This window comes from Ipomoea triloba, chromosome 13, assembly GCF_003576645.1.
Source record: "Ipomoea triloba cultivar NCNSP0323 chromosome 13, ASM357664v1".
Classification (NCBI taxonomy): domain Eukaryota; kingdom Viridiplantae; phylum Streptophyta; class Magnoliopsida; order Solanales; family Convolvulaceae; genus Ipomoea; species Ipomoea triloba.
In genome coordinates, this window is record NC_044928.1 from 22,007,182 (window position 1) to 22,028,825 (window position 21,644).

Here is a 21,644-nt window from a genome sequence, read left to right on the forward strand (position 1 = left end):
AAATATATATAGGGATTTTCAATCATTCAACATAGGTAATATCCTTATCCAAACTCAACAAACAAGCACTAGCTATATTCAACAAAATAATTGAAGTTAAGGAAAAGGGCGAAGAAAATACCTCAACTCTTTCTGCTCTGGTAAGTGAAACTAACAGACAGAGATCTGAGAGTTTCGGGATAATCAAGACGTTGTGCTCCTGTAGATTTCTTTGCTAATATCAGTAGCTGTACAGATTTTAGATTTTGTTTTTTCTACTTTTTGTGTTCGCCCTTTGATCTCTATAGATTTTTTTTCTAGTATTTCCACATTAGCTAAACTAATCCTAAACATCCAGCGAAACACTTTGTGTTCAAATGACACGTAGTGATAAACAGATACTACAATGTAATAGCGTCAGTTGTATTAAAAAAATCCTAAACATCCAAAATTATTGTCTAAAAATAGGGGAGGTATATTCCGAATTGCCCAAGCAGTCTTTCAATCAGTCTCCTTGTTGATTATACACACAAGGGACAAATCTTCACACTTTTACAATTGGGAAGTCCAACCTCCAATCTAGGGAGTCCAAGAATCCAAACTCTTGCTTGAAAAAAATTATTGTGTGGACAACAATTCAAAGCGATATTGAATTTTATGAATTGGAATAATGCACATTATAAGTTAGAATAATATACATTATATGTAGTGTTTAGAATAATGAAACTTTTGGGATAAATAATATACTTTATTATGAGTTAAAATAATGTTTATTATGCTTTAGAATAATATATATTATGAGTTATAAAAATGTATGTTGCACTTGCGTTAAAAAAAAAAAAAATTACGCAAAACAATATCATTTTAGACCATAGTCTACACAGCTGTGGACCACTGCTATAACTATTGATTACAGCAAATTATTATGTGAACCATGGTCCATACAGTGCTACACATTTCTAAAATACAAAACGTACATTATTTATGTACTAAATGGACATTATTGGCTTATTGCTGTTCAGTTCAGATCAAACCCGGTCAGACTTGGTAAAATATTCACAACTCGTGAACAAAAATGTCTTCAACAGCTTGTTCAGGAAATGGCAAAATCATACAAAGACGAATTTGATTGCATATTTTAGGGGATAAAGAAAACCATCTATCCATCCTCTTATTATTTATTAACATATATTCCAAAAATAAAAACAAACAAACAAACAAAAATTTGCTAACCAACACTGTGTAAGGCATTCTTTGTGTCAGGTAAAAATAATACAAGCAGAACTTACCCAAAATTACTTGCTCAAAATGGCCCAGAAAAGGCGAACAACATCATTTCAATCGTTTCGTTACTCTTCTCTTAGCGTAAGGGCCTCCAGTGATTGTACTAAACTAATCTCCTCACAAATAAAACTTTAAACCACCTATAATAATCAGAGGACACAACAGACCAATTCACCTTCAACAAAGGTGGAGCGCTCGCTCTAGATGCAGCTAGGTGCCAGTAAAAAGAGGCAGGCATTTGTTAAAAGTTAAATTTAATCATCCAGGTAATAGTATGATCCTGCTGCCTTTTGCTCCCTGTCCTTGGTTGACTCAAGTTTGTTGATTCTTGGGCGATAATTAGTTGGATCCCGTCTAAACGTAATATCCAGGTGCTGTGGAAATCGAGCAATGTACAAATAAATCATAATCATAAGAAATAGATCCAAGAAAGGTCAACTCAGAGAGGAGAGTTATTTGTTTTCATATGGGGGGTTAGGAAGGAAAACAAACAAAAACGAGATATAAATAGGGAAAGCTTACAGATAAGAATAGGTTCATTCCGGTCAACAATGACTGTGGTGAATTTGCTGTACAATCCACCGATGGCATCCCTTCATACACGATCACTCTGTCAGCCAAGTAGGTTGCCATTATGAAGTCATGTTCCACCACAAACGCGGTCTTCTTTGCATGAAGAATAAACCTCTTTATAACTTTCGAAGCAACGATACGCTGCTCAGAATCTAGATATGCGCTGGGTTCATCAATCAAATAAATATCGGCAGGCTGCACAGAGTTCAGCTCACAAATGAGATCGATAAACCAATAAATTGCATAAACTGAATGATGTGTGCAGGATGAAATATCATATGTAGGTGAATAAATGGCCAATATTCGGGAGGGGAGGGGAGGCTAAGTAAGTATCAAGAAGGAAAACTAAACTGTGAAAACTAAACTGTTAAAGGCATCTCAGAACAGCCAGTGAATAATTTAGTTAATGTACAATATGGCAAGTGATTACTCTATTAGAAAAGAAAGGTCTCCTTTGTTCATTAATTCTCAAGTATAACCACTGAGATTCATTCCTAAATCTCAAACAAGATAACCAGTGTGACTTGAGAATTTAATTGCAAAGAATCCAGGATGTAATAAAAGAGATAACAACAAAAAGCACATAACTATGCAGCACAACAATCTAGACAACAATCAGAATACTCAGATTAGATGGGATTATAGCAGAAGGAAAGAAAGGGAGAAGAAGCAGAAACTGGTTTCAGCAACTGCATAAGGCTAGGAGGAGAAATTCCAAGGGAAAATGAGAACGGGCAACAGAAAACAATTTCCAAGAATTCAATTCTTATGTGAGAAACTCAGGATTAGGATACATCAAATTCCATGAACCAAATAAAGCACAGTAATAATGACAGGTATACCACCCGTAGTAGAGAGGATTTACCTTCCCAAGACACAAAGCCAAGGCAACTCTTTGCAACTCTCCACCAGATAAGTTCACAACTTCTTGATCCATCAATTGCTCAATTTGCAGAGGCTTCATAACATCTGAGTTAAACTGAGGATGGGTATAAGAATCACGTATTTTCTGATGTAGCAAATGTCTCACCGAAGATTGAGATTTGGGACTAATTTTTTGTGGCTTGTAGGAGACATTAAACTCAGGAATCTCCGCATCAGAGCTTTCAACACTGTCAGGCTTCAGCAACCCAGCCTGTTGTTTCAAAAAGAGTTTAAAGAAGGAAACTCACAAAGTTGGAAAATTCTATACAGGCTTTTAGCAATTTAGAATTTGGAGAAATCCCAAAGAAACATACCAGCATGCGGATAAATGTTGTCTTCCCAGTTCCATTCTCACCAAGCATTACAATAATCTGAGAGTCGGTAAATTCACCTTCCATAACCTTCAGCTTGAAATTACCCTGCGTCTTTGTCATGGTAGGGTATTTATACCGTGCATATGTTTCAATTTCCTCTGCACTTTCCTGTGGGGTCTCAGCGACCTGGGGGCGAATGAAAGAAGAATTAGATGATGTTGCTGGCATGAATTATGAATTAATTAGCAAAAGAAACAATACCTTAAAAGTAAGAGATTCGTCACGGAATCGAAGATTTTCTGTTGGCACAAACCCTGCCAAGAATATGTTAATTCCTTCTCTAACAGAGAATGGAAGGGTTACAACACCATATGCCCCAGGCTTCCCATATAGGCAGCAGATGAAATCCGACAGATAATCAAGAACACTCAAATCATGCTCCACGACTATTACATAGCTGAGGCAGTATTAAAAACAATTTTGATGAAATTCAAAAACTCAAATATATGTAAATGGAGTGCTTGAATACTTGACAGGAAAAGGAAGAAAAGACAGGGTAGAACCTGTTGGGTCGGAGCAAAGATCTGACAACTTGAGCAGCTTTGAGTCTCTGCTTCACATCAAGATAGCTTGATGGTTCATCAAACATGTAAATTTCTGCATTTTGTATAGCAACAACAGCAATAGCGAATCGTTGAAGCTCTCCACCAGACAAATCTCCTACATTACGGTCCAAAACCTTATTCAATTCAAGATCGAGACAAAGTTCTGTTTTGACATCTCTCTCATTCTTTTGTTCAAGGACTTGCCCCACATTTCCTTGGACAGCTTTTGGAATATGGTCAACATATTGAGGTTTGATAATAGCCTATTAAAGAAAAGAAATGCATCATAAGTAAAGGACGGTAAATAAGGCAAGTAAAAGTTTTCATATTAAACATTGCTTTTGTCAGATTGCCTCTAAAAGTAAACATAAAACTTCAAATTCTTTAAAAAATGTATATCCTTTACATATATGCGCAGAAAAGAAAAAGTATATACTGCAAATGTTTGTGAACCATCAAGAATGGTATCATCATAAATCATCAAGAATGCAATCAATTAAGCACATCATAAAAGCACCACAAACAGAACTCACCTTTAGATTGTCTTCCAAAATACGAGTAAAGTAATTCTGTAATTCAGAACCTCGGAAATAAGTCAATATCTCCTGCCAATCCGGAGGGTTCTGCAAGAAATAAACGCAGAATAGTAAGCCTTCTATATACCTTTCTTAAAGAAATGTTTAATGCAAAATGACGAGATCCAAATGTATTACATTGAAGCGCCCTAAATTCGGTTTTAGTTTCCCAGCCAAAACTTTAAGCGCAGTTGATTTGCCAATACCATTTGTTCCTACCAAGCCAAGAACTTGTCCGGGTCTTGGAACTGGCAATCTGTGATAAATATTTCCAATTAGTTTAAGCAGAGAATTAGTGGTAATTGCATGAGGAACTAGCAGTTTAACAACTAACCTGTGCAATTTGAACGTATTAGGACCATAACGATGGGTAGTATCCTTGTTCAAGTCCTTTGGCAGATTTATAATCTGAATTGCTTCAAATGGGCATTTCTGTTTTTTTTTAAGGATAAAAGTAATCGGAATATCAGACAATTGCATTAAAAGTCAACAGGAGGATAAAAAATACTCTTATGAATGTTTGGAGTCTACAAACCTTAACACAAATACCACATCCAATGCACAACTCCTCTGAGATGAAAGCAATCTTGGATGCAGGAGCAACCTCAATACAAAGTTTGCCTACAATAACAAAGCAAAGAATTGGCTAGACCTAGTCCAGTAAAGGCCTATGGATATTGTGGTATATCATGTTTCTTAGTATTTAAAAAAAATAAAAATAAAAATTGCAGAACCATCACATATGAAATATCAGACAGTAGAATATAAGATTCAGCATCCCTTTAAAAACAGAACATAAATAGAAAAGTGGATTTTGAGAAGGTAAATTGCATGCATGACAATTTTTTATTTCAAAATCAATGTAAGCAACTAAAGCTTCACTGGAAACTGATAGAAACTCCTGAAAAAAAGGTGTGTAATCTTAAACACTTCCCGACCCCATTTGTCTAGGTTCTTTGTGACTATGTTTTTGCATGCATAACCAATTTAATCAAATTAATTTGGACCTGAATGAAAGAAAACGAATAGAAAGACATTCTTTCAAGAAGAGATAATATACAGAACGCTACCTCAAAGGGGCTGAAGCTCTTGTAAAAACAAAACAAAAAAAAAAAAAAAAAAAAAGAGTGGAATATATTGCCAGTGTAACAACTCATCAGATGTTGCTAGATGTCACAAACTCATACTATGATGCATGAACAATGGAAAGTAGATAACAGATAAAAGAGCAATACAAATTCAAACTTTATCACTGAATTGTTTAAATCAAAACTTCAATTACAACCTAATCAATAATATTAACAAAAATTCACAATATTTGTGATACATGCGGCATAGTTACATGATGCACAACAAAGGGAAAAATAGTAAGAGATGTAAACACAATAAAAATATGAACTTCATCACCCAATTGTTAAAACAGGACCTCCAATTACACTTTAGTCAATAATCTAATCAAGATTCATTTGAATTACTATCCGCGGATGCATCTCTTAGAAGGAAAAGGAGTTCACAACTGTAAATATAACGAATCAAAATCTGCAGATAATTTTTTTTTTTTTTAATACGAACAGATAATCATAAAATATATTTGAGACACATGAATATAGTGAATTACCGGTTTTCACAACGGGGCAGCTCTTCTTGCATTCCTGACGGCACTTCTTGGGCTTGCACTTGTCGGAGCTGACGATTGCAATACGCGTCAACCTCTGATCCGACATTTTTCTCTCCTCCGATCTCCTCGCTTAGAAACCCTAAATTATTTAAGCAAAGTGGAGTGTTTTAGCCGTAAAAGGTCCCGTCCCACCAATTGAGGGACGCGTCACAGGGAAGGGAATCGAATTTTGATTTTAAGCTGGTTAGGGCCTAGGGTTCATCAGAATAGCTTGAGAATTTTGTATGAATTTGTTTTTTTTAGCCCAATTTATTTTCGTTAGTCATTCTTTCATGGATATTATGAAACAGTTTGAGTAGGTTTTAACCCAATCGTTATACCGTTGACCTTTGTCCGAAACGACATCATTTTAGTGTCTGTGTTAGTGGACACGGATACAGACGCGATTGAGTGTATATTGTCGAAAATTAAATTGTAGTTATATCGAAATGATATTGTGTTTGTGTTGTAATGAAGCTATAGTGTATATAAAATGAAACTGAATAACAATTTCACATATTTGAGTATATAATGTTGAATGAAACTGTAATTATATCAAAATGAAACTGTAGTTGTATTGAAAGAAAACTATAGTGTATATAAAATGAAACTAAATATGTTACATAAATATAGCTATTGTACACATAACGATGCGGACAAGCGCGGTTTCTTTTCATTAAAAGAAACAACACCATTTTAGAACATGATCGCAATGCTTTGTGGACCATGGTCCACAGTATAATTTGCGGGAAATTATAGGTAACGTTTATTGGCAATTGGCACACTATTATACGGTTGTTATACCGTGAACCATGGTCCACAAAGCTTTGTGGACCATTGTTTGAAAACGGTGTCATATCTTTAAGTAAAGAAATAGCCGTCATTACATTTTAACAAATTTCGTATTTTTTGCATGTTCATAACAAAATGAAACTACAGTGTATCTAAAATGAAACTGTATCGCTTATTGTGTTTATATTATCAAATGAAATTGTAATTGAATTGAATTGATACTTTAGTTGTGTTGAAAAGAAACTGCAGTATGTATAAAATGAAACTAAATAACATGTCTCACATATTGAGTGTATATTATCAAATAGAAATGTAGTTGAATAAAAATGATACTTTAATTTTGTTGAAATGAAACTACACTATGTATAAAAAGAAACTAAATAGCATGTCTCACATATTGGATGTATATTGTCAAATGAAACTTTTGTTATATCGAAATGATATTGTAGTTGTATTGTAATGAAACTACAGTGTATATAAAATAAAACTGAATAACAGTTTCATATATTTGAGTGCATACTGTCCAATAAAACCGTAGTTGAATTAGAATTATTATTTAGTGGTGTTGTAATAAGACTACAGTGTGTATAAAATAAAATTCAATAGCATGTCTCATTGTAAAAAGACTATTGTATGTATAAAGTCAAATGAAACTGTAGTTATGCTGAAATAAAACTACAATGTATATAAAATGAAACTGAATATGTTATACAAGTAGAATTAATTACGCAGAACGGGTGTCCTTTCTTTTCATTGAAAGAAACGACACCGTTTTGGACCATGGTCCAAAGTAAAATTTGCCACTATTATAAGGGTGTTTAGTATTTTCTGGCCTATCAATTTACTTTTAAACAAATTTTTTTACGATGAAATAATTTTGTAAAAGAAAATAATTAATATGTTTGGTATTAATATAAAAATATAAGAATTAAATTATTTAAAAAATTAAATAAGATTTTTGATTTATTTAAACTTGCCTAGAAATTTTGTTTAAATATCTAATATATCATTGTTAATTTGTTAGTTATCCTTCATATGAATTATATTACAAACTAGGCATAAAACTCTATCAGAATATAGTAATGATTCTTAAAAAAAAAAAAAAAAAAAAAAAAAAAAAAAAAAAAAAAAGAAGAGACACGCATCATGATTAAGGATTATATTTAAAATAGAAAACTAGTCAATAATATTGACTATGTACCTATATGTAAATTTTTTTGATAAACAAATTATAATAGTGAAAGAGACAAATTTATTATATTTATGAAAGATTCAAAAAAGATAATTAATTAATTAAATAAATTTGATAGATTCTCAATCACTTGGAAAAGAGAGTCGGACCTCCCTTAAGTGGAATTTAATTTTCTTAATACAATGAAATTGGATTCCCAGCTATCCTAAATATCAAAAATTGCATCAAACGTGTAAACAAATTTCTCACCTTTTAAATTCTCAAATATAATTTAATTTTCTTAATATAATGAAATTGGATTCCTAGCTATCCTAAATATCAAAAATTGCATCAGACGTGTAAACAAATTTCTCACCTTTTAAATTCTCAAACATTTCTGTTTACCAAATGCCCTATAGTAGTCTTAAGCACACACGATGTGGAAAATGTTATGTTGTATCCATGACTAAAAACATTGTTATTAATTTTGAGTTTTAAAAATAGATACTCCGCTAGATACAGAATTCCTCCTTGTCGATCACTTCCTTCCATTCACTATAGGGTCTTGGCTTTCAATATAATTAATTCAATAATTTTCACTAGATCTTTAATGGGTAGGAGAAAAACACTTAAGAAACAAAAACTAAAGATCAGATATGCAAATTATGCTTTAGAGTTTGTGAAATTTGTATTATCGAAGCCGCAATTGAGGCTTAGAAAGCATGCAAATTTTACGATATTTTTTAATGAAAAATGTAAATAATTTTTTCCCATCAAGAGCAATTTATCACTGATACAAAGCAGAAAAGCAATGGAGAAGAAAGTGTAAAACACTAACAATGATGTCAGATTAACCATGAAAGCTATGGATTCCATCACAGCCACAAAAACTGAGTTTTCTGGTGATGATTTCATATAGCCTATAGAGCATTAAATATGTACCATAGTATAATTTATTCATAGAAATTAAAGCATTAGCAGTCTTAAAGGTCTTGGCATATGTTTAGCAGAGAGGTCAAGAATGGATCACTTCCACTTCTTGAACTTCCCACCACCGAACATCCCTCCATGCTTTCCATGCTTGCCATGTTTGAACTTGCCGTGCTTGCCATGTTTGAACTTGCCGTGCTTGCCATGCTTGCCAAATTTTCCATGGCCGTAACCACCAACACCAGGTACAACACCATGTGGTACATGAGAACCACCGTGGCCACTGTGGCTAATGTGATGAGCACCATAAGCAACTGCTGCAGCCGCAGCACCTCCAGCTAGCATTGCCCCCATACCAGCTCCATGCCCTAATTGTAAGAAAAATTTTAGCACAAAAGTCACACCAACACAAAGGAAACTCCACACGGCACTTTCAATTTGTTGCAAGATACTCCGTATAATGCATTTTTTATTGTGTTCATTCACTACTGCTAGGCCACGGGGCATATCAAAGTGCTTGTGAATTGTGTCTAGCCTTGTCAGGTACTTTATGCATCAATGGACGAGTTTATTTATTTATTTATTTATTTTTATCATTCAATGCCTCCAAAGTTTTCCATCAAAGTTTTAGTTTATTTATGAAAACAAAAAAACAGCAAAATTGAACTTCTGGCAACAGGCAAAAGCCAAAGTGAAAATGAGAGGGGCGTGGTTTCAACAAGTTTTTTTTTCTTGGGTTACTACAATTTAACCTTCTAGACTCAAACATGTGTCCTTCTGATTGAAATGGTAACAATGATGCCATCAAACCACAAGGTACTTGGCTGGTTTCAACAAGTTCTTCCCCACAAAGTGGGGATAAAGAAAGAAGAAAAGATATTCAATAAGTGTACCTGAATGGTGTGATGCAGATGGGTGAGGTTGGCCAGGGTAACCTGCAGGGGGGTAGGCTTGTGGGGAATACCCTTGTTGAGGAGGATATCCAGAAGGTGGATATGCCTGAGGAGGATATCCTGCAGGTGGATACCCTTGTTGAGGAGGGTATGCACCTGGTGCTGGAGGGTACTGTCCTGGAGGATAATGAGCAGGATTATGACCGAGATGAGAAAACAGCCCCTTATCAGACTCATCGTGCTTATCCTTTCCGCCTCCCATTTGTCTTAGTTAACAAAACAACTTGTACCTATCTGATGAATAAGAAACCCGTTAGACAATAAGAGAATGATATTTCAGGTGATTGAGCTCAAAATATTCTCTTCAAATCAAACACAATACACGTCCTCTGTTTTATTTTAAATAGCCAAACTCAAATTCAAAGCTAGACATTTCCAGCGGTGTATAGATCACCCTAGATGAGAATTGCTAAATATTTATGAAGCCTCAAACTCTCAAACATAGAATTGAGATAGCCCACAAGAACATAGAAAATCAACCAAACAATATACTACTGTTTCACATGATTACATAGGGACATACAAAGGAATTTAGGCTGCTTACAAAACTATATCGTATACACAGGACTAAAGAATGCCTAATAAGATAAAACAGGTGTGTAAATCATACAAAAATGAGACAAGTAGCAAAAAAGTTGAAAACTGGAGCTACAAAAAAGACAAATACAGAAAGATAGACAATTAAGAACCAAAAACTAAATAAGCTACATATTCACCCTTCCCTCCAGCCACAATAACCCATCCCCAAACTAGCAGGTATTCTATACTAGAGCAGGCACTGAGATTTAGATAAAGCTACCATTACTTTCACATTATCTCAATGTACTAACTACTAAATGCACCAGAATATAAACCATTGATCTAACAGCACATAATATAACCCAATGAAAACTCAGTGTAATATCAGATAAATGATAAATCACCTTCTGTAGCCAACAAAGAAGAAATCTAATGCCCACACAATTGTTGACCCTTCTTTACTAATCAAATAAACAAGAAAACGGCCAACTCATAGCCGCTGGTCAAAAAGAAAATTACAATTCAAAAGAATTAGATAGAAACTGATCAATCAACAATGGAGGATCAATAAGCATTAAAAAAAATAAATATTACCCAGGGCCTAAGATCTCTTTTCTGATCACAAACCAAAAAAAAAACCCCTAAATTCCCAAATACAATCTCAATAATTCATGAACGCTAACAAACTATACAGATTTTCAACAAAGAACTCATTTAAATTACGGATTCAACATAAGATACACAAACATATATAAATTCAGATACATCAACGATATGCATAAGAGGGCGAGAGGCAGGGGGCTTACAGAGATTCTCTTTGTGAAGTCGCGATTTGGAATGAAATGAAAGATGTCGAGAGTGGATATGTATAGACGGAATATTATATTGTAGCTTCGTTTATAAGTTTACGACTATTTATCCACGCGTCATTAGATGCGTACATCCCGTGTCTGAGCGCGTAGTTCTCATTTCTCAACCTTTTTCTTATTGTTTTCTATTTCATAATTTACCTTTTCCTAAGGTCAAAGGTTATTCATATTCGTGCAATCCATTTTCAATTGTAAAAGTTGATATTACCCTACAATTTATATTTTGAAAATTTACAATTTTAACTAACTTTCAAAGTAATGTCTGATGTAAATATATGTGTTTTATGGCCATTATATATCCTTTTTATCGTTATACAGTTTTACCCCCATCATGTACATGTCTATATTTGATCAATTAATACTTAATGAGAATGTGTTTTGAGTTTCCGTGTTTTCTTCCCCTCTCTCTGATTTTCTCTTTATGTTTTCTATGATTTTATAACATCTTATTAGCACGAATGTCTCTATTGTTATCACCTGAAGTTAGATTCCTTATATTGTGTTCAGAGATTCTGTTTGTGAAGTCTTGACTTGGAATGAAATGAAAGATGTCAAGAGTGGATATGTATAGACGGTATATTGTAGCTCCGCTTATAAGCTTATGACTATTTATCGGTTCCACGCGTCATTAGACGCGTACATCCTGTGTCTCAGCGCGTAGTTCTCATTTCTCAACATTTTCTTATTGTTTTCTATTCATAACTAGTATTTGCATCCGCGCAATGCACGATCATATTGTCAAGAGTATAAGTACAAAATATGAAATGATCAAACATAGTAAATAAAAATAAAAATATTTTCTCACATTAAAGATAAATAAAGATTACAAATTATTAAAACATTTATTCGTAAATAACATTTTGAGTGGTGTTAAAAAACCCTCTAGGTTCACCACAAATTAGAACCTTAAGACCATCTGGATTGTTAACCCTTGAAACTGTTACGTACAATTAACCATGGTTAAAAACTGATTTTTTAGTAACAAACCCACATGTGATTACGTCTAACATTGACTTTTGTTTATTGTCATGATGTATGATAACATAACAGGAAATTACTTTCTTTGAAATTTAAAAAGAAGTATTGGGTCTGACGGGGTCAATGCCATCCGTGGATCAGAACATTGGTACCTACATTGTTTCACATAGAATTTGCGCTTCAATCACATGGTTTCCAAAATTTTAATTTCTAATTTTGAAATGATCAATACAAAAAAAAAAAAAAAAAAAACACACACACACACGCACACAAACAAACAAACAAACAAATGAGTGGTCTATATTCCTTAACAACATAACTAGAGATCCAACCTTTAATGTTAATGAATGGTTTGGTTTACCTGAACACCTCAATGTGAACTTCAGATAATATATCAGCATTAGTATCTGATTTGCACACAAAATCACAACTCAAGTACCTCTTAAATGACGTTTTATTCATACCGTTCAACAACATCTAATGTTGGAGCCAATATGGCTCTAGTCTCAAGATGTTTATGATCCATGTTACCACTATGCTATGAAAGAAATTAATGTGATATCAACAATCTCTTGTATGGCATCACCATCTGTTTGCAATACAAATTGAGACGGAATACTTATATTACACTCACCATCATTATTGTAAAAGTTTTCCATCACCTAAATCAGCAATTCATTTTGCAAAAGTCTCTACCTTTTCAATTTCTTCTTCAGATGTAATACTACACAAACGTAACTTCTTTGTTAATCGAAGAACTTCACAATTGTTCCACAGGTTAGAAGAATTGATACTGGCCCGTACTATATCTTGTCTTGTGCCTTTTGGAATAACCGGCAGTATTTGTCTAAATTCACCTCAAGGACAATGATTTTTCCACCAAATGTCATCTCTAAACTGCTAGGATTAGAGAAACACATTAACTCTCTCATTATCCTATCCAGTGCCTCAAAATAATACTTGTGCATCATAGTAGCTTCGTCCCAAATAATCAACTTAGATTTAACAATCGATTAGGCAAGTGGGCTACCTTGCTGTGTTGCAAGTCGAGTCTCTAGTAATACAAATCGGTATAGCAAACCTTGAGTGTGCAGTCCTCCCACCACCGGGTAGTAGTAATGAAGCTATACGACTCGAAACAACATTTAATACAATTTCACCTTTTGACCTTAAAGCAGCTGCCATTGTTCTCCATAGAAATGTTTTACCTGTTCCACCATATCCATAGACAAAAAATAATATACCTTTATTTGACAAAACATCTTCAATAACTTTATTGTAGATGACTAATTGTTCATCAGTTAGTTTTGAAACCAAAATATCATGTTCTTGTTTTAAAGATTCCCGGTCATATGACATTTCTTCGTACAACAACCAATTACCCGACATGCATGCATTACTTCCGGCATAGGTGGATGGATAATCAGCCATTGACTTGTTACATGTATTCAACAATTTCTCAATATCAATAAAAGCATAATTTTCCTTCTCTAATTCACGGAGAATTAAATATATAAAAGGTAGAAAATGAAGTCATTTATAGCTTAGTAGAAAAAAAAACAATAATGTGTTAATAATTTTGTACTTGGAATAGCTAAATTTCTTCTAGCATTGAACTGAGCATCGTCTGTCAGATGATGCCAAACAACATCCCACACCCCTGTCCCATTGAATTTGAGGTCCGTAACATGACAAACAATTTTCTTAAAGAATTTGCCCCCGATGCACATCATAAAATTTAAGTAATTTTATTGTTGATAATGCTTTTAAAAAAATGATAAAATCAAACATTAATACAGAAAAAATGTTGGCATTTAATGATAAGTTATACTCTTCATAGATTTCTTTGTCTAAAATTTTTCATAGTTTAATTATTAGTGCATATTTTGCATAGTTGGCATTTAAAATATGAGAGATGTTATTCTAAATACAAGAAAATGTTGTAAAATAATAAAATCATTTAAAATATATAACAATTAATAATTTTTTTTTTTAAAAAAATACAATATACACACTACACAGTTAATACATATTTCAACTATTAGACTGGCAAATAATGTATCTATATATTTTATGATAAAATAAGCATTCATTAATTAATTATTAATGTCCATTTTGTAAATAATAATCAATATAGAAAGATAAGTAAATTATATACATATAAATATATACATTTTCAGATTTCTTTATCTTCAATAATGATTTTGTTTTTGAAGAATCTTTAATAATGATTTACTTGTACCACATGAATTTCTTTCAAAATTGAAGAAATCATGTACACAAGTTTTGAAGGTTACAGATTTCCTCTCTGTGTTCCTTTTTTTGGTTGGTTCTATTTTTATTTTTTTGACTTATTTTTATTCTGGGTGTTAATTAATTATATTAGTAGTAGAAGTACAAAATCTTTCAGATTCACCATAGATTAGAATTTTGAGCCCGTATGAATTACTCACTCTTGATCCATCCACATATAATTGAGTTTAATATGTGTAATTACTAAAAGAAATAATCATTGTTTGGTATTGTGTTATAAAGTAATTAAAATTACAAATTATTTGGGCAAATGCAGTTCATGCACACCACTCTTTTCACATTGAATTGGACATTTGGATGCACATGGCCATGGCCATCAATATTTTCTACATCAATTGAGCATAAATAAAGTTCAATTAAATGATATACTAAAAACCACAAACAATTTTTAATTTACATTTTAATAAAGCATTATGTTTTTATATTAAAGTAAAATAAAATTATTGAATTTTTATGCTGTAATACATTAAAAAAAACATTTTTTTTTACAATTTTGTAAATACAAAAACAACAAAATAAATATGATTTAATTAAATCTGGCCTAAAAAAATATTACAACATAAAAAAGCAATAATTTTATTTTATAATTGTTTTTTTTTTTTGACAAATTTTACAATTTTACTTTAATATAAAAACATAATAAAATAAAATTTAAATAAAGAAATTCCAGCCCAATATATATAAGCCCAACAATTTTTCTTTGGCCCAAAACCATAACCCATCTGTTGCCATCCCAATACAATGAAGGCCCATATATAAATTGCAACGCCAAACCTTAACATGTAGAAGTTGAAGATAATATACCACATCTTGAATTTTTTATCATCTAATCCTAATATACCACATCTTGAATTTTTGACTAATATTATGTTATTTAATACAAATTCATTAATAGAGTGCAAATAAGCCATGAAACTAGATACGAAAATGCAATTAGACCACTGAACTAAAAAAAGTTGCAGTTAAGTCATTGAATAACGACTTAAAATGATGCAATTGTCCCAAATAATAAGTTACTTTGCCATGCCACCAGTTACCTTGCTTACATGGCACTAATTTAAATTATTTTATTATAAAAAAAAGGAGGCAGCCACGCAAGCTGCCTTAACATGAGAAGTCGGACACTAGATCCATGGAGACGAAGAAGCATCTTCGTCTCCATGGATCTAGAGATGAAGATGGAGACTGACGATCTCTAGATCCATGGAGACAAAGAAGCATCTTTGTCCCCATGGATCTGGAGTGAAGTTCAATGAGACTGATGCTTGTTGGGAAATAGAGACAACGTCAACTTATTCTGACACTCTTTAGGAAAAGGATAACAACTAAACCAGAAAAAGATGTCTGTGCCGTGTTACAATAACACTGCCTTAAAAACGTTATTTGCCCGGTAACGGTGTAGTTAACAATCCCGGCACGCTTCCGACAGGTTACACAAACTAGCTGAGCTAAGCTTACACCAACTATAGCCCAGGCGATCCTCACTTTGCTCAGACATTGGGACAGAGAATTAAAGGGGAGAAAGAGACTTTAATGTTTGGTGTGTTTGAACTCTTAGATAATCTCACTTAAATAGTATAGGGCAAATGATTATAACCACATACCACCTAACAAATCTTGGCCACTTATTCAACTTGTGGTTAAGACTAAATCACCAAGAAAAATGAGAACCACAAATATTTCATGGCTTGCATTTTTTCCAACAATCCCCCACAAATGCAAGGGAATGAAAATGAAAATTTGTCTAGGTTGTTCACAAGAAAAGATGATCCCCCACACATTCAAAGTAGAAGTCTAGAAAGGACAATATCTGAGCAATACAATTGAGTTGACCTTAATATCAATGTTTAAACTTGAACTGATACGTAGTGACATTGAGTAATTTCCTTTCCGAGAGTGATATGACTCTTGAACTCATCGGTTAGACAAATTTTGAACTCAAAACACATATCAACTCTAACAAACAGGTTCTATGAAAGTCAAACTCTTTGACTGCTTATGATTAAATCTTAATATTCAAGCCTGTTGTGTCTATCTCAATATAGACCTTCAACCTTGTCAAGTCTATCTCAACATAGACATTTTAACCCTGTCAAGTCTATTTCAATATAGACATTTAACTCTGTTAAGTCTATCTCAATATAGACATTTAACTCTGTCAAGTCTATCTCAATATAGACATGTAACTTTGTCAAGTCTATCTCAATATAGATCACTTTTAAAGGCTACAAAGTAGTTAAAGACATAAATCTTATAGTTCAATAGGAACATCATGCTTCTCATATATTTTTACTCAATTGGACATTCGGATGCCAATGAGTGCTCTAGAAAGATAGCTCATTATCTTTCAGAAAAAGGTGGTTAACCTTTTTTCACTTAAGTAGGTGATTTCTTTAAGCCTATCTCAATATAGACTACCCAAATTGGGATGTGAAATCATTAAGAGCATTTTATGCTCACTCTGTCAATTATTAAGCGGTGAATTCATTAAGTCCGTCTCAATCGGACCACCCATCTCATAGGGTTATAAATTCATTAAAAGCTGTAGCTCAACCTCACCAGTACACAGATCATTAGAATGACGAATTAGTGTACTACTTTGTGATTCTTTCCATGGCTTCGTTTGACCACACAAGTGGGATCCACCATGAATTCATCACCTCTTAGAATTTAAGTCATTACATCAACAATTCAACGACTAATCTCATAATTAGTCTTCACTATTAACATAAGTTGATCAACTCCATCAAACTTACGTACACATTGACGAGTATTTTATTTACTCATAAATAATACCCTAGAGATTTTCATGTTTAACATGAAACATTCCTTTTTACCATTATTCTCGGTAAAGTAAAGAAACTTATAGAAAGGAAATATAAAGAGCTGATTACCCCCACAATGCAGCGATTACAAGTATTCTTCTCAAAAGTACTTGATATTTTACTCAGATTGATCTTTGGTGCCCAACATTGGCTCCTGAGCAGATCGACCTATGCAATCTTTACAGCAACTCTGCACTTGGTTAATACACTCTCAATAGTGGAATATATTTCAACCAAATTGGTTACCTTAAACCACTAAGGTTTCACTATATAAAGGAATCCTAGATCTTCAGGATCTCCCAATTAATATTTTAAATCATATATACAAATACTCATTGCCAATAAGCCACAAAGATAATATTGTTTGCATGTTGCATGTTGCATGTTGCTTCAAGTTGAACAACATAATCATAAATTTCACATACTTTCTTGAAAAGTAGATCTCATACTCAAAGATTATATGCAAACTGGCATTTATTAGAGAGAGGTTTATCTACATAAATTTCATCAAGATGAAATACAACATCTATAACTTTAGCATTCAAAGCTATGTTATTTCAACTTCACAATTTTCCTTCACCACATAACTCATATATAGCATTGGTATAATGCAAATTAGTACACATTTAAATGTATTCTCATAGTACCCTTTTGTTAATAAAAAGCAGTTTAAATCAACTTAAGCAATGCCTATTACAAAGCTTTGATGGCATGTAAAAGTCAATCTCATTTCAGGTGGGGGTCAAGTAGCACTTCAACTAGCCTGCATGACCAAAACCCTACTTCTTAAGAACTCCCAGGTCGAGTGGTGAAATCGAAGTTTACTTAAAAACCACCTTCCTAGACAGAGTATTCAAGAATAATGACATTTCCATGCTACCAACACAAGGTGAAAAGCTTTTGATATATGCTTATCATGTTTGACAAACATTCTCAGTACACAATTCAAATATTTCAAACTATGTAACTGTATCTCATTAAACAGTTCATATTTCTTTGTGCAAGTCACTATTAATTGTGTCTATTAATATGCAACAACGTCAATAGCATTCAACACATTGAAATGACAAGCACTAATAGGCATTCAAACTTTACACAACTCAACTAGTATTTGTTAGAAAAATTCATACGCGCAGCGGAAGCATCAAATCACTTTTTCAATGATTCTATGTAAACGAGGGAGTTAGAAAAGTTTACCCTTGAAGCGTGCTTTGGCAGAATCAAAACCATCCAATCGTCCGGCCTCTAGTCTGTCCACCGGTCGGGCACGCGAGAACTCCCAGAGATTTCTACGTGAAACTCTTTTCAGACTTTATCTCTGTATGTCTTCTCTCTCTCTTAAGAAATAGGGCAAGGCTATATATATAGCCTGGTTTGGGCCCAAAGGTGCTAGCCTTTAAAAGCCCAAAACTACCCAATATTGAATTAATCCATTAATCAATTATTAATGTATTAATTCAATATCGATAACTCTTTATCGATTTCTTTTAAAGTTCTCAGCATTACCACGAACCATTAAGGTGTGACTTTCTAGGTTCATAGTCGAACTAGCAACGAGTAATATTTAATAACTCATTATTAAATAACTCGTAAGTCATGAGTGACACCTAGCAGTATGTCATGACTACCTAGTTAACAATGAATATATTTTATAATATATTATAATGAACCTTTCAGTTACAAATATCATGCAACATTCCTTCCACACAACACTTGTTTCGAACCAGGTAAAGGTCATGGTCAAACTTAGTCAAACCCATAAACCCGGTCAATATGTCTATTCAATATTCTTAACCTGAAGTCCAACTTCATTATACTCTGGCCAGAGATTCTCGTTGTATGATTATTGAATAGACTGGAACATCCTTGTTACCTCAAGGCGGTGGATCCTCTATTGAACGCACACATGTCACCGTACAACACTAAACTAGGCCACCAAGTACACTTATAGTCCCATAAGGAACAAAAAGACGCATACTGGCAAAAACTAGTCCACCATATGTACGAGACAACCATGTCGTCTCAAGTTAAAGGATTATTGCATACTTGTAACATACAACATACCGATGACACGTAGGTAAACACCATGCGGTACGTTGTAGTCAGTCAATGTTCAATGACTTGTTCTCTAACAATCATCCACATGTCCACTCTCTGTATCTCATACAGAATGGCATGAGACTCACCATAAGAAGGACAATGTGCTAGTCTTATCGGAATTCTAATGCCCAATTAGAACTCCTATGACTAGGAACATTTTTACAATACTTCATTTATTAATTCTTCATCACTCATATTCTTAACTCTTAAGAATGAAGAATTAAGAAGATTGTATGGAATAATATCAAATATTAACTAAGCATTAATAAAATAAATAAAACAATTATTTATTATATTTATTTAATAAGAAATATATTAATGCCCAAAACAATAAATGCTGGCTCCTAGGGCATACATGTCTAACAGTCTCCCACTTGCACTAGAGCCAATCGGTAACCCTCATCTTCACAAGATGCCAATCTAATTGCTCCTGATTAAGTAGTATAGAAAACGGATCTGTTAGGTTATCCACTTATCCGTAAATGTTATTATCTGCATTGCTATATCACCCTTTCCAACGAACTCTCTTAGGGGATGATAGCAGCAACAAACTCGGCTTCAGTGGTTGAATATGCAATCATTTCCTGTTTGGAACTCTTCCAACTAATTGCACCACTATTACCAAAAGTAGACTTTCTATCATTCGATCCGATAGAAAATCAAATTTGTGTATCCTTTACTCTTTAATACTTGTTTTCCATCAATTAAGACTAAACTCTTAGTTACTTAACTGATGTCCAGTGTTATTCACTTAGATTTGATTGATGTTTACAAGTGACACTCACTACATTAGAAACATCAAAACTTGTACATAATATCACATATATAAGATACCCAATAGCTGAAGCCTATGGTATTTTACTCATGTGATCCCTCTCTTCAATTGTGTCAGGACACAAACTTTAGAGATATAGATTTCATGCTTGAAAGGTAATAAAACCTTTCTTAGAATCTAACATATTGAACAAATTCAATATTTTATGTACATATTTTGAGATAATCCTATTAATCTTTTCGATCTATCTCTATAGACTCGAATCCCAAGGATATAGGCTGTTTATCTCAAATCTATCGTATAGAAAATTTTAGATAATCAAACTTTTATCGGAGTCATCATGCTTACGTCATTTCTTGTTATTAATATGTCATCTACATATAATACAAGAAATGTGATAGTACTCCCACTGACCATTTTATACACATGGATCATCAATGTTTTATAGTATAGTCAAACAATTTGACTACCTTGTCAAAACAGATGTTCCACATTCTAAAATCGATATCTGATATTGCCTCTTTGTAAATGATAGGATTGTCATTAGACACATCATCTCCAATTGCAAAGACACTCTCTGTGTCATGAAGACAAGTATAATATGTCTAACAAACAAATATGTCTAACACTTTTCTAAAGAGGAGGCATAACTCTTGGTTCGTATTGCACAGATTCTTAAATCTGATTAGGCTAGGAAGATTTATTAACAAACTCTTTGTGAAGTTATATCTTTCTACCTTTTCAGATCTTGTTTCCAACTTGTCTGTTTTAGGCTTTTGATATAAGCCATGTAACCCAAATCTTAACATACTTAAGACGAGGTTTCCCATATCTCATATGGTGTCTTACGAACAGACTTAGATGGAACCCCATTCAGGATCTAAGATCCATTAAATGGACCATACATACATCAACATGTATCGAATGCTCATTTATTAATCATCAATCATATTCAAACAATAAATACCATTTAACGATATTCTAGTGTCATCGCATTTATTATTAAAATAAATGTAATAAACATTATTCCGAAAAGAAAAATTCATAATTATTCTTAACAGGAATGGAAATAATGTTTGAAATACTAGAATTACATAAATAGTATTTTAAATATGATTAAATGAAAACTGAATAGATAAATTTCCAACAACTAATGCAGCAACTCTTGCTCCATTTCCCATCCTTAGAGCAATCTCATCTTCAGTCAACTCTCTACTTCTTCTCAGATCCTACAACGATACACAAAACATGTGAAGTTGCTTCTGAGTATTTTATCAAAGAAGTAGTTATTTAGACCAATTAAAACTAGTCTCTTTAATGAGCATACCTTCTGAAGGTTTGTCATTGTCCTTGACTTTCAACGACTTTAGATATTCTGTGCAATTTCTTTTCCAATGCCCTTCTTTGTTGCAATGGAAACACTTTCCTTTACTTGCAACATTTCCTTTTGTTTTGGTCACTCCCCCAGTTGGTCTCTCTCTAGAAACCTTCTTGTTCTTTCTCTTCTT

At 33.2% G+C, this 21,644-nt stretch overlaps 2 protein-coding genes across 2 annotated transcripts; both read right to left on the reverse strand.

Annotated features, from left to right (window-relative positions):
• Positions 1-1,088: 1,088 nt before the first annotated feature.
• LOC116002576 (ABC transporter E family member 2-like) lies at positions 1,089-6,185 on the reverse strand. Its single transcript, XM_031242743.1, has 11 exons — positions 5,873-6,185; positions 4,790-4,875; positions 4,589-4,686; positions 4,393-4,510; positions 4,213-4,302; positions 3,638-3,942; positions 3,336-3,531; positions 3,075-3,260; positions 2,702-2,971; positions 1,786-2,031; positions 1,089-1,637 (listed from the first exon to the last, which is right to left on the reverse strand). The coding sequence occupies exons 1-11, from the start codon at positions 5,976-5,978 to the stop codon at positions 1,518-1,520; spliced, it is 1,821 nt and encodes a 606-aa protein (XP_031098603.1). The 5' UTR covers positions 5,979-6,185; the 3' UTR covers positions 1,089-1,517.
• A 2,428-nt stretch (positions 6,186-8,613) lies between these two features.
• LOC116002450 (glycine-rich protein A3-like) lies at positions 8,614-11,236 on the reverse strand. Its single transcript, XM_031242592.1, has 3 exons — positions 11,083-11,236; positions 9,698-9,991; positions 8,614-9,172 (listed from the first exon to the last, which is right to left on the reverse strand). The coding sequence occupies exons 2-3, from the start codon at positions 9,957-9,959 to the stop codon at positions 8,901-8,903; spliced, it is 534 nt and encodes a 177-aa protein (XP_031098452.1). The 5' UTR covers positions 9,960-9,991; positions 11,083-11,236; the 3' UTR covers positions 8,614-8,900.
• Positions 11,237-21,644: the final 10,408 nt, after the last annotated feature.